General features: G+C 34.4%; 2 protein-coding genes and 1 long non-coding RNA gene across 3 annotated transcripts in view; 1 reads left to right on the top strand and 2 right to left on the bottom strand.

Moving 5' to 3' along the window:
* The window catches only part of LOC128216188 (uncharacterized), a 31,291-nt gene extending 28,809 nt beyond the window's left edge, over window positions 1-2,482 (top strand). The window contains exon 4 of the mRNA XM_052922761.1: window positions 2,187-2,482. Coding sequence (XP_052778721.1) covers window positions 2,187-2,482 — 296 coding nt within the window. The remainder of the gene's footprint in view (window positions 1-2,186) is intronic.
* A 772-nt stretch (window positions 2,483-3,254) lies between these two features.
* On the bottom strand, window positions 3,255-8,370 carry LOC128218429 (uncharacterized). Its single transcript, XR_008258376.1, has 3 exons — window positions 8,131-8,370; window positions 7,107-7,223; window positions 3,255-6,819 (listed from the first exon to the last, which is right to left on the bottom strand). It is a non-coding gene; the product is annotated as an uncharacterized LOC128218429 (long non-coding RNA).
* Window positions 8,371-9,998: 1,628 nt separating this feature from the next.
* Window positions 9,999-12,533, bottom strand: LOC128216186 (uncharacterized). The gene has a single exon (XM_052922760.1). It carries the CDS (start codon window positions 12,531-12,533, stop codon window positions 9,999-10,001), a length of 2,535 nt encoding a protein of 844 aa, XP_052778720.1.
* Between the last annotated feature and the right edge of the window lie 622 nt (window positions 12,534-13,155).

The raw sequence follows: 13,155 nt of genomic DNA, 5'->3' as shown, positions 1-13,155 counted from the left end.
TAGATAAATACGAGTGTAACCATGCACATTGATAATACTATAATACATGTCGTGTGTATTTGGTCTGATCACACTGGCACAGTTTGGAGGTAATAACATGACTGACGGACGGATAGGCCGATAAGCAGACACAGGCAAGGCAGCCAGGCAGGCATGCAGTCAGGTAGCCAGGAGACAGACAGACAGACAGACAGACAGAACTATAGTGTATTTATGACTTTTACAATGCACAAGGCCAACGCCAACGCCAACAACAAAATGTTTTCAGTAAATTATGTCAACGTGCAAGAGATATACAAAGTAACAAAACAATTTAATACAAAGGAGTGTATATACAAAAACATAACAATTCTAAGCTGTACATCAAAGTTATAATACTATTCACGAAATAAATATGGATAATTTGGATATATTTGTGTTGTGAAAGTATTAACATAATACATAAAATCAAGTTTTAAAAATTCGTTTCGATACCAAAATATCTGTACACAAAATTAAAAATGAGAAATCTCGTTGGAATAAGTTTGTGTTATGCATGTAGTATGCTAGATTTAGATATTTCAATTGCATTGCAGAATTTGCCATTAAAATGATAAACTTTTTATAAAGTTTTTGTACCCTTTTCATGGTGTAATATAGTGGCCGTGACATGGTAGAAAGTGCAATTGAGTCACTCTATGAAGTCCCAGATACTAATGTTTGAAAACGAACTGAGCATTTCTAATTGCTTAATGCATTGCATGATCATGATAATTCATCAAGTAAAATCCAAATCAGCATGCAACATATATGGCTTTTCTTTCTACATCCCATATCAAAGAAATCGACACGAGACATCATTGAGATCTCTGTGTGTCTCGTGCAATGTCCATTTATTTGTATATTCTTACATTATGCACAATATTCATGAAGTATATTTGGTAAATGGGACATTCCATGATCTAAGAGAACTATAGAATGGAAAGGTTTTATTCCAAAACCTTAAAATTCATTCAAAGCGAACCCTGAATATATCGTTTTTCAAGAAGCAGAAATGCTAAAAATCGGTGCTTGGCTTTCGCTATGACAAACACCTTCAATGAACACTGTTCTCACAAATTAAGATACGTGTAAAAAGTCAAAATCTTTATGTTTCATTCGGGCGCATTTAGCGTACTCCACACCGCCACATTTACACGACAGCGTCATAACTAGAGCAACAATCACTTATAAATACGTGTATGTGCGTATTTCCCTTTTAAGAAGTGCTCATTGGTTTTGTTGTGTTCTGTCGTGAGTTCTTTACACACAGTAACCCATTGTTAGTTTTCTGGTATTTTATAAAGTATCTGTATCGTATCGGAAAACATCGTGTAGAGATGTAGATTAATCGATATGTATCGCATCGCGTGATGACCGTATCGTCTTATTATTTATATGGAAAACTACAGGAGCAGACCTGTACATGTACATGTAAACTTGGCTAAAAATAGAATTCGCTCATGCAGACCTGGCTAAAAATAGAGAGCATTTCTTTAAAACTTTCATGGCCCATAATCTAGGCATTCATGGGCGGATCTGGCTGGTTTTCGAAAGGAACCGAGCTCTAATGGATATCTAGATACTGTACAAGTTTCATTGAGATACAATAAAAACTGAAGACTGTATCGTGTTCACAACCAATTGTTTACAACCAACTGTTTACACAATAGCATTTTTTATACTATCAAGGGCCATAATCTAGGCATGCATGGGCGGATCTGGCTGGTTTTCGAAAGGAACCCAGCTCTAATGGATATCTAAATACTATACAAGTTTCATTGAGATACAATCAAAACTGAAGACTGTATCGTGTTCACAAGCAATTGTTTACAGACGCACGAACGCACGACCGCACGACCGCACGGACGCACGGATGCACATACTACGTACACATTAGCATCGCATAAGCTCTTCTGGCCTTTGGCCAGTAGAGCTAAAAATCAACACACAGAAAACACCAAGAAACTAATATAGAAGTGTAACAAGCTTTGAATTTATTTCAGCTCATATAATTTCGCTAGGGAACGAAAACAAGTATTATCATAGCATTGCTCTCAAAAGTGTATTTTCGGTTGTGTTAGTTTTGTACGTAAATGTAAAATTTCAAAAGGTGATAGCATTATGAAAGGATTGATTTTATTTATGTTTTACATATCTTTGACCAGGCATGCATAACGACATTCCCGAACCAACATCTCCACTCCCGACTCTCCGGGTCTACAACGCAGACCGCCTGCACCCACCTTCGCTGTTTTTCAAGCGGCTTGCCAGAGGGACCAAACATGGCGTCAACAATAGTCCTTCCAAAGATCATCCAACAAGTTCCCCTCCATCCGACACCCTTTTGGCAGGATCAGACAGACGGAAGAACAAACTAAGATTATTCCCAGACCACCAATGTCAGCTTTCTACCGATAGAAACATGGCACCATTGCTGAAAGCCGGGGCGGAGTCTCTATAAATGTATCGGCCTCCTGCAGGCTTTAAGCTTCATACTAATAGGATGACTCCAATACAAATATAGAACAAGAAAGACCATTGATGCAAAGCATCAAAGGGCGCCGTTTAATAGTTTATGCACTTGTTATATGTTGAAAAACAAGGAATGTCAAGGCCAACAAGCATATTATGGTGCATTGAACCGCATCTATGAAATTCTCAAAATGTTTGTAGTTTTCTGCATGACAACATAGGCAAAAGCATTGAAATTGAAGATTTTCAAGTTGAACATTTCATTAGGGGTGGGGTACATTAATGAACAAGACAGAATTAGGGTGCTTGTGCACTGTACTTTTTGTCATTGCCACATACCCATATACCAAGTTTTATTTCAATACCATAAGTAGTTTTAAAGTAATGCTCTGGTCAAGAAAAAGTGGCAAAGGGCAATAATTATGTTATCAGCTTAAAAACAGCTATAGTCATTGTGCACTGCACTTCCTCTCGTTGTGCTAAATACCATTGAATGATGTTTAATGAAATTCCAAAAAAGTAGTTTTCTAGTTATGCTCCGGACAGGAAAAGATACAAAGAGAATAACTCTTGCAATACGCTGAAATAGAGTAATTGTTTATGTACACTGCAGTTCTAATCATATAGGGGGAGGGGGCAACGTCACCATGCTGGAATGACAACTTGTAGGGAAGAATAAGTTACCTCATTCATCATGAAAAAGTGATATGAAATAACAATTTAACAATTTGTGTAGCACTTTAATAAATATTATCATTTCGTCCGAAAGTTGCAAACATAAATAGAACATAATTATTGAACTGTAAAGTTGCAAACATAAATAGAACATAATTATTGAACTGTTATAAAAAAAGTGAACATTGTTTACTAGATGAAATGCATTTATAACATAACATGCCTTGTTTTTAGCTGTTTAATAATTCTAATGTTAACTTCTTCATTTACATAGTAAAGAAGAGTAGAAAATGGATGTTTTAGTTGATATTAACACAAAAACAGCATGTGTCTTATTGGACAATGGCATTTTTTTCAAATATGATAAAAAATAACGCATTCAAACTGAATATGTATCAGACTATGTATGAAGGAAATAATACTGTTTCTATTTTTCACAAAGGTTTTGAAATACAACAATGCACATATAAGCATAAATAGGCCAAATATGCAAAAAATTGATAGTAAACAATGTGTGAAAGTGATACTGAACACTTAAAATAATTTCTTTGTGCATTAAATGACTATATACCAGAAAAGCAATACTAAATCAAGTCCAAAATGTATAATAACATGAAGAACACCCCTTTATGAATATTTTCATAACAAATCAGAGTACATGTAAACAATAATCATTTATATCATTAGTATCAAATGTGTCCAGTTTAAAGTGTGTTTTCATTTGCATTAAATTACATTGTAATATATACCAGAAAAGCAATTATAAAAATCCTTAAATGTATAAGAAACTGAAGACAATAAAGAATAACACCCATTTATGAATATCTCCAAAACAAATCAGAGGTCACCTATATATAAAACAATAATCATTCGTATAATTAGTATCAAATGTGTCTAGTTTTTGTGTGTCTGTTCATTATCTTTAAATGAGCATCTTTAAAGTGAAACTCTTATTTGAAATCAATACATATAATTGTATATATAACACACATCAAATTGAATGAAAAAACAAGAACTACTTACTAAATAATGCATTTACTGAAATATCGCTTACTGATAACAAGCTTGTCACACTGTTTACTATTTTGGAACTGTTTTCAACTACACGGGTAATTTTGCACTTAATCAAGAACATTTAATTGGCAAAGCCCTTAAGGCTATGAATGTTCTATTATGCAAATGTAAAGATTATGACATTAGTCCAAAAACGTTTTGCCAATTGTTTGACGCTTTTGTTTTGTCTGTTTTGAATTATGCTTGTGAAATTTGGGGAAATTCTAAATCAAAAGAAATAGAGAGAATACACTTAAAATTTTGCAAAAGACTACTGAAGGTTAGGCCAAATACATGTAATGCCTGTATCTATGGTGAACTAGGAAGATATCCGCTTTATATACATAGATATATGAGAATAATGAACTACTGGTTTAAAGTTGTTAAAACTGATAATATTATTTTAAAAACTGTATATGAGCAAGCTTTGTTAGATTGTAATAATGGTAAAAGAAATTGGGTATCAAATGTTAAGAATTTGTTAGACGCTCATGGTTTTTCTTATATATTTGACAATGTTGCCAATATAGATTGTAAAGTTTTTTTGTATGAATTTAAACGTAGACTTCTAGATATTTTTCAGCAAAATTGGCTCGGAACACTTAACAATAGTACAGTTTTAACTATATATAAAGAGATTAAACCTTCATTAGAATACGAAAAATACCTCGATATTTTACCAACAAATTTACGCTTGTACTTCTCCAGACTAAGGTTGTCTGTATTTCCTCTGAGAATTCAGACTGGTAGATATGCCAGAAACCGAATACCTCGAGAGGAACGGTACTGTTTAACTTGCAATACTAACGATATTGAAGATGACTTTCATTTTATATGCATATGTCCATGTAATTCCGATGTTAGGAAGAAATATTTAAAACGTTGTTACTATATGCACCCTTCTGTATACAAATTTCTACGATTATTGAAATCAAATGATAGAAATGAATTAATTAAACTAGCTTTGTATATTAAATATGCTCTTGTTATTCGAAATAATTTGTTGAATGTTGAAAGATAAATATGAAGTTCAGCCTCCATTTTTTGTTACACATAGTAAATGATAGTATGTTGCTTTGTTACACATAATATGTTGTGTTATATAAAACAAAAACGTATTTACCATTACATGTTGTATATACACGTTGACATGTTTTATGAAAATATATATGTTTATGTAGATGATGTACATTGTACAAGTCTAAATAAAAATGTCTGTCTGTCTGTCTGTCCTGTTTATAATAGCAGAATGCATGACAAATATTAAATGATCAATTGGTGATTGCTAAAAGATTTACTATGGTCTACTATAGTATCATAAGGCAGAAATACCATGTTTTAAGTTCATTCTTATTAGCAAATTGAACTCAAGATCCTTCATTAGAAACATTGTTGTTGACATCTATCAACCCATTTTGAAAAATGAAAACAATAATATTAATTATCATAAGTCTTATTGGGGAGTAAGAGTGCATCTTTAAAAATAGTGTGTGTGTTTTTTCACTTAAATATGTAACAACTCAATTTGACAAATGAGACAAATAGAAGAAGTAATTGTACATAAAACAAAACATCAACACAAATTGACAAAGCTCAATATAACAGGAAATCTATATTATGAAAACACACATCCTTAAAGGCCATAATTATTTGAACTGAATTAAGGTATAAGTAATACACACTTTTATAAAGCTTTTACGGACAACATAATTATTATCATGGTACGTTATGGGACTTTTATCCAAATTTTGAAGATTTTTTACTGTTAATTAAAAATATTTTGTCTTTATTTGATTTTTTTCACATTATCAGAGATTATGAAATAAACACAACAGTTTCTGGTAAAATAAACTTCAGTTAACAAAAAAATTACGTTCAACCGAACATATTATTGATACACATGGAAAATTTTGATTGATCTTGTGAGTCTTCGGAACAGAGCAGTATTTCGATGTTTGAAAATATATAGCAGTTTTATAAATTCATAAAAAATAGTTAATAATAAGACAACCTGCTGAAATCATTTAATTATTTTCTATGATGTCTAATGAACAATTCAAAAGACAATTTATGATAGTTTACCGTTCAGTTTTGAAGAAAATATACATAATGTCATGTAACTATACATTTTTATAACTAATAAAATGCTTAAAAATCAACCCTTTTCTTGTAAAAAGCTCAATTGGACTTATTCATAAAATGTAATCATTCAAATAAATGAATTTTACATATGATACTAACTCAGAATTCAGATTTAAAAACAATGAATGTACTTTTAAATTAAAATATGTAAAGAAACAAGAACACTAAGTAGGCGGTAATGCCCCTCCAAAAATGTCAGAGTGGAAGTTCTCAACTAATGTCTTTTGAATATTATAACGTGTAAACAGTCTCTGTTGGTAATCGATGTCTATTTGTTTTATTTAGTCAATGGTATTCTAACATTTAGAACTTTTCACAATAATTCTACACTCTTCAACATTTGAAGTTTGGTTTGTTCCCATGCGTTTGTACTTGTAGTGTCTGCACAGATGAAAATTACTCAATGCTGAGTCAATGCTGATTTAACAGGTCTTTACCCATCTAGAATGTTTAGTGCTGTAAAAGAAAAAAAAGTACTTTCTAACTAATTTGTATAGATAATAATACTGCCATACATATACAAAATAAAATATAAACAGTTTAATATTTCTCAACATTATTTAAAAACAACAACAATAAGCTGATACATACATGTATATAATATAAAGAAAATTACTAAATTTATCAATAAAATTCATCATCACCACCACCATCACCACCACCACAACCACTGGATTATTGAAAACAGTGAGTTTATAAAACAACAAACACCAACTCAAATATGTTTTATATGAAATACTCACATCATCTCTATCAGATGTGGATAGACATGGATGTCAAATCTGTCTCAATGATCCAACAAAGTATTTAATCCAGGATGGAATACTTCATATATTAGTAATATTCAGTCATTTTCCTGCCTGAAAGAAATTAGACTTCTGATTATCAACCAACAGAAACTACAACCGTAAAATACAAATGCACATGTATTAATTATACATTCTGCACTAATATCCGTTTTAGCCAAGAGGAAGGGTTGGTAGGCACAAATGTGTAGATGTTGTGCATATGGTTGATAATGATTCACAACAGTATGGCGTTCAACGAGACCTACACCAAGCAAATGAATGTCGCTTGTGTCCAAGCTGTTGTGGCTTCCAGCCCGAAACCATGTACATCTTTTAATACAGGTTTATTTTGAAAATATGCAGTTTGTAAACAAATAATGGGTATTTTTAAGTCTAATATTTTTCTAAGATAAAACAATCAAATAAAAGATTACATACTCATATCATATACATAAATGAAGTACATTTAAAAATATGTAACATGTACATAATGCACCAGTCAATTGTAACCACGGCCCTCCAGGTCTGGGGATATGCCGGGGATATGCCGGGGAAATGGGCTGTGTTTTTAACTTTCAGGTGGCCTCGCAGTGCCGGGTGAATACGGTGGTTTTGTCTTTGAGCCAGATATAGCAGGGAATATGCCTTACCTAGGCTCCCTGGGGTACGGGGCATATGGCGAGGATTTGACCATCAGTTCGTCCCCGCAGGACGAGGATTTTACCCGGGGTTGGCTGGACAGAAAGTCAAAGTCCCAGCTATTCCTCGGACCTGGTGGGGCTTTGGTTACAATTGACTGGTGCATTATAAGTAGATGTAAAGTATGTAACATGTATATTTATAGTACATGTAGAAATATTAAAACGCTGTCTTAACGTTTAGCAAATAAAAATGATTTAAGAATTCCAAAGAAATTAAAAAGCAAACATTTTTGAACACATAAACTTACACAACTACTCAAGGATTCAAGGATACTTACATGAATAGCCCTTTGATACGAATATCCCAATTCCATGCTGATTGTTGACATTAGTTTTTTCGACAGAAAATCTGCCCTTACGCGTATAATTCACTCATAATCCATGTTTTACTGAAATGACTCAAATTGTTAGATGTATCGTAATCAACTGTCAGTGTGCACTTTTAGTGTTTACTTATTTTAAACGTATATTCATGACAAAACCGAGTTTCCAACTATTAATCGACGATGTAGAAATTCCATTATTGACCAATGAATAGCGGGGAAATACCTTCTGGTTCTAAAAATAGCAACATCCGGATATGTGTAGTGTTCTAAAAATAAAACAACTCGGGGGCAATCGTAATACAATTTTACTAATGTCACCTTCAACACATTACAAAATAAAGTTAGGTGAACATTTAATCCAATATCGATTAAATTAAAGAAAACAGCTTAACTCATTGTTTATTAATGCAGTAAACATAACAAAACAACATAAAACATAATTATTCCCATTCACATAATTACCGGTCCACACATTTTACATTTCATTCGGAATTCCTCCGAATATTTACATTTCCGGCACATGATATTACAGCTAACCAATCGGAAAACGTAAACGAAACGGGAACAGTTATTAAACTTATTTGTCGTTCTTCAAATATAATGTTTTGAAGATAAATTGAAGACAATCTATTCAACCACAAATAGCATTTTTAACACCCATGCAATCGCCATCCATTTGCATATTTTAATCGTAATAAAATAACAGTAAAACCCAACTGTCAATCAACTTAAAAACCGCTCCTACCACTAACTAAAATAAATTCCCATTCCATAATAGGCGCGCTCTCCAGAGCGGCGCCAATCATCTAACATTTATTCCGTAAGAGTAGTCAGGTATGCCTATCCAGGCAACAACGCACCCAGTGACCCCTTCTTATTCTATATAAATGATGCAATCCTGTTCGAAGTCAATTTTCAAGCGCAGTCATGCGCGACGTGTTAACTCAGATTATAACGCTTGTTAGGGTTAAGGTTAGGGTTAGCGTTAGGGTTATGGATGTAGGGAATTGTTTTATAATTCATATGAATGTACATGTAGTCGATCGATATGTATATTAACCCGTTTTTTTTAAGTACTGTGTCTATAATAATGTTCAGTCTAATGTGAACAAGTTTGTGATTCCGCGTTATTGTCAATTTATCTTATTATATAATGAACAGTATCGTATAAACGAGTTTGAGGTTTTAGGTCCGCAACCTTTCAACAGCAGAACTATGTTTGTAGCAGATTTTTGACAGCGTAGTGAATTAATCCTATACTATAATCATTGTATCTTTACACCTGTATTTTACTCGTGTTTACTCCGTGTAATATGCGGGATCCCAAACGATGACGTAATATAAGCGCCAAATAATTCATTTCGGAATATTGATATATACTAATCACAGTTATAATGAATAAACACATCAATACAAAATTGCATCGTTTTATTTTATAGTTCATTTACAAGTCTTTTTTAATACATGTACATATAACACAATGTGTAGTATATCAATTCCATTTTATAAACCATTTAAATATTTATACAAAAAATACAGAAAAGTGTACATTAGTTCATTAGTATCCATACGGATAGGTGAGGTAATCCCTATCTATTACCCTTTTGTCAAATACTATCCTATAGTCCTTGGTTTCTTGTCTCGTGACAAGTTTGGTGTTAGTAATGTCCCTACATATTTTCATATCTGCAACTTGAACAGAATTACCAATGGAGGCCCCCCTAATCATGTCTACCACCATAGAGTAATTTATCTTGAGGGAGTTTTTGAAGTTGAGCGTGATTCCTTTCACTTTGCAGACTGATTTATAGCCATTTTTATCACATCGTTCTGTTTTGTATGCATAGTTTTTTGGTCCACCAGTCACAAAGTTCGTAATTTTGTTTCCCGAAACCTCGTCCGTCATATCTCCCAGATAATCTCCGAGTGGTGGTTTCCAACTGCCCTGGTTTGGATGAAAATATTATTGAATCTGTGTCACAGTACAGAGTGCGTTCATTTAGGCCTTGTAAGTAACTATAAAGTTTCAGGCGCGCCTGTGCTGTTGTATATGCAGCTATGACAACGTTTGTCCGAGAAGAAGCCTCAATAAAATCTTCATTGTAAGCCCAGTCTAACTGCACAGTTTCTTCATTTACAAAACGGATGTTCTTTATTTCTTGTTGATCGCTGGTCATAAAGTCAAAGAACTCCTTTGTATCTGTTACATAAGACGTCTGTGCTAGGTTTGTACGTTGGCCAAACTTGCCCCAGAATGAGTTAAGCATCAGCTTTGCCAAGGATCGAAGGCCTGGATTTTTGCATATCCTATCATAGTCTAAGAGTATACCTTCTTTGTCATAAAATCTTTGAATATATGACTGCTTGTCATCTTCTGTTTTGCACCATTCAGGCCACCTACTGGCTTCCTGTTTTACTTTTAGGAATGTATTCACATATTCAGTGAATATACCGCCGCATTTGGAGTTTTGGTCATACTGTGATATCTTATCAAAATGCCAAACTTCATAGATATTCAGTATTTTGTAACCTTGAGACAGGGCCATTTTCACCTCATCTGTAACACAAGTACCATGAAAAGCTCTTTCATTATCAGTGTGCTGACATGGCGACTGCTGGTATTGGTCTGCGCATGATCTGCATAGGCTGAAGAGCAGTTTTCCATACGACTTCATGGGTAAAACAGGCAGGTAGAGTCCTCGTGGAGGTACAATTTTACACTTGATCAGACCCTCGTATTTAGTAATGTCTTTGAAATTTTCTGTGACAATTTCGGGATGCCCTAGAGGTATTTTCCCAGTTTTGTTAACATATGGATACAACGATGTAACGTCATAATAGTTTATTTCTTGGTCCTTTGACGCTTCTTCGTACAATTTAAATCCTTCTGTTCTTCCACCGTAAAACGCATCTCGTGGCTCCAAAGGGGTCACTATATTAACATATTTGATAAATTCTTGCAACCCTGGGACATCTTGTATTTCCTTTTTAAAATCGCATTCCCACTTGGACACGTACGTATATCCCAGGGACTCTATATACTGTTGTTTATCCATTGTTCTGGCATACAGATCACCCATTGTCATATCATTCACGGAATTGACGGTGTTACTTTTAAAGCACCGGTTGCAACCGTGCCAAAAGCAACCATTCATTTCTAAAACAACTTTCTCTCCTTCTTCAGTTTCATAGTATCCGTCAACTTTGTAAGGACCTATTTGTTTTTCACCGACATTTCGTCCATGTTGTATGTACATATCTTTTTGGTGTGCAAGGTAAGCCAACCATTTGTATGCTAAAACAGACTGTTTCTCTTCAGGTCTGTACCCGTGTGTTGGAATAATGCCAATACTTTCGTGCTCCAGAAAATTTCGCCTGAACACCAAATTACATGCCGATGCAATGGTCAAACATTTTTCAAACGGATCTATGCCGAGAACTTCATCCTTTTGCGTTATTTCCTGAAACAATTTACGAAACTTCAGACAGCATTTCCTCAGAATGTCCACATCGGATCGGCAGTATTTTAACAGTTCATATTGTAAATCAAACGCGTCCTTTTTGTGAATGTCATACCATGCAAGGAACTCCAAACGTTTGTCTATTTTCATACCATCTGGGTCGTAGTACTTAAGGTCTGGTAACTTTGTCATTGTTTTTGTTTGATTTTCCTCTCGATTAAACAGATGTGGAAAATAGCCCTTAGATAATTCTGTGATTCCAAATGCTTTAGGCATGTCCGTTAAAGCCATCGGAATGAAATTCATTGAGTCTATGAAGCGGATCTTGCATACAGGAACTTTGATAGACATAAATTTCGTTCCATTGGTAATGACCTCAGGGAGGATGGCATTGTCATGTAAGTATTGTAGAATTGGATAGCTATCATATCCCTTAAAGTTATGACACACGACGGTAGCTCCAACATTTTCCTCAGAGAATAACCATTGACAAAACTGCTGTGTGGTTTGGTTTCTTTTAAAAACAAGTCCATTTTCCCCACAATGTTTACACTCTGAATCGATACATAAGTTACTATCAAGGCACTGATTGCACACCCTTTGCACAACGCATAAGTTCGGCTGATGTTCAAATGAGCCACAATTTGCTTTATTGCAATTAACACACTTTCCATCCGCGCCTGAAAGACATCCTTTCTCGCACTGGAGCTGTTGATCTTGTGTGCATTCAAAGTCAAAAAATATATATTTGATGTCCTTTGTGTTATCGGTTGCAGTCGTAGGTTCATCCTCTTCCACTGGCTGCATAAAACATTGGTGATCTTCTTCCACAAAGTCTTTGCAGGTCTTACAGTATGTTTCGTTACACACGTGGGGTTTCTTATGCTTCCGCATATTTATTGCTTGTCCGCAATCTCTACATTTGTAACACAGACAACAAGTGGACGTTCCAGTATCATGATTTTGCTTGTGCATTGCAAAACACGCGGTGTTGACGAAATATCTATTGCAGTCACAACAATATTCCCAGTTCACAGAGTCGTCCTCGTGTATACGATGACAGTAAACGCACGGATTGTTGCAGGCATGTTTCTCTTTGTTACTGTATCCTTTTTTGCATTGAACGCAAAAGTAACTTCTATTCAGAAAACCAGCGACTGTCGTGATTACATCAAAGTGTTCGTTGTGTGAGTACAAGTAAATAGGAATGCCGTCTTCCTGTCCTTCATAGATAATAGCGTTAAAGTGTTCCTTCGATAAAACAACGATCTTATAATTGGAAAGCACTGTTTGAAACTGCTTTAATTCTTCAATACCACAGCGTTTTAAAGGTACCCCAGCCTTCTCGTGTAAGGTAAGTGCCAGTTGTTTTTGCGCATGAAGCCCTTTACGTATGTTATTCCACTGCGGGTGCTTTTCAATACGTGCTATTGCTGTAACTAGTGCGCGTGCACAACAAAGCTCATCGGTATTTCTTATCTGAATGACACTTCCCTTATTGTTCAACATCTTTGAA

Source organism: Mya arenaria, chromosome 14 (assembly GCF_026914265.1).
Source record: "Mya arenaria isolate MELC-2E11 chromosome 14, ASM2691426v1".
NCBI classification, from domain to species: Eukaryota; Metazoa; Mollusca; class Bivalvia; order Myida; family Myidae; genus Mya; species Mya arenaria.
This window is presented reverse-complemented; position numbering and strand designations above follow the sequence as displayed.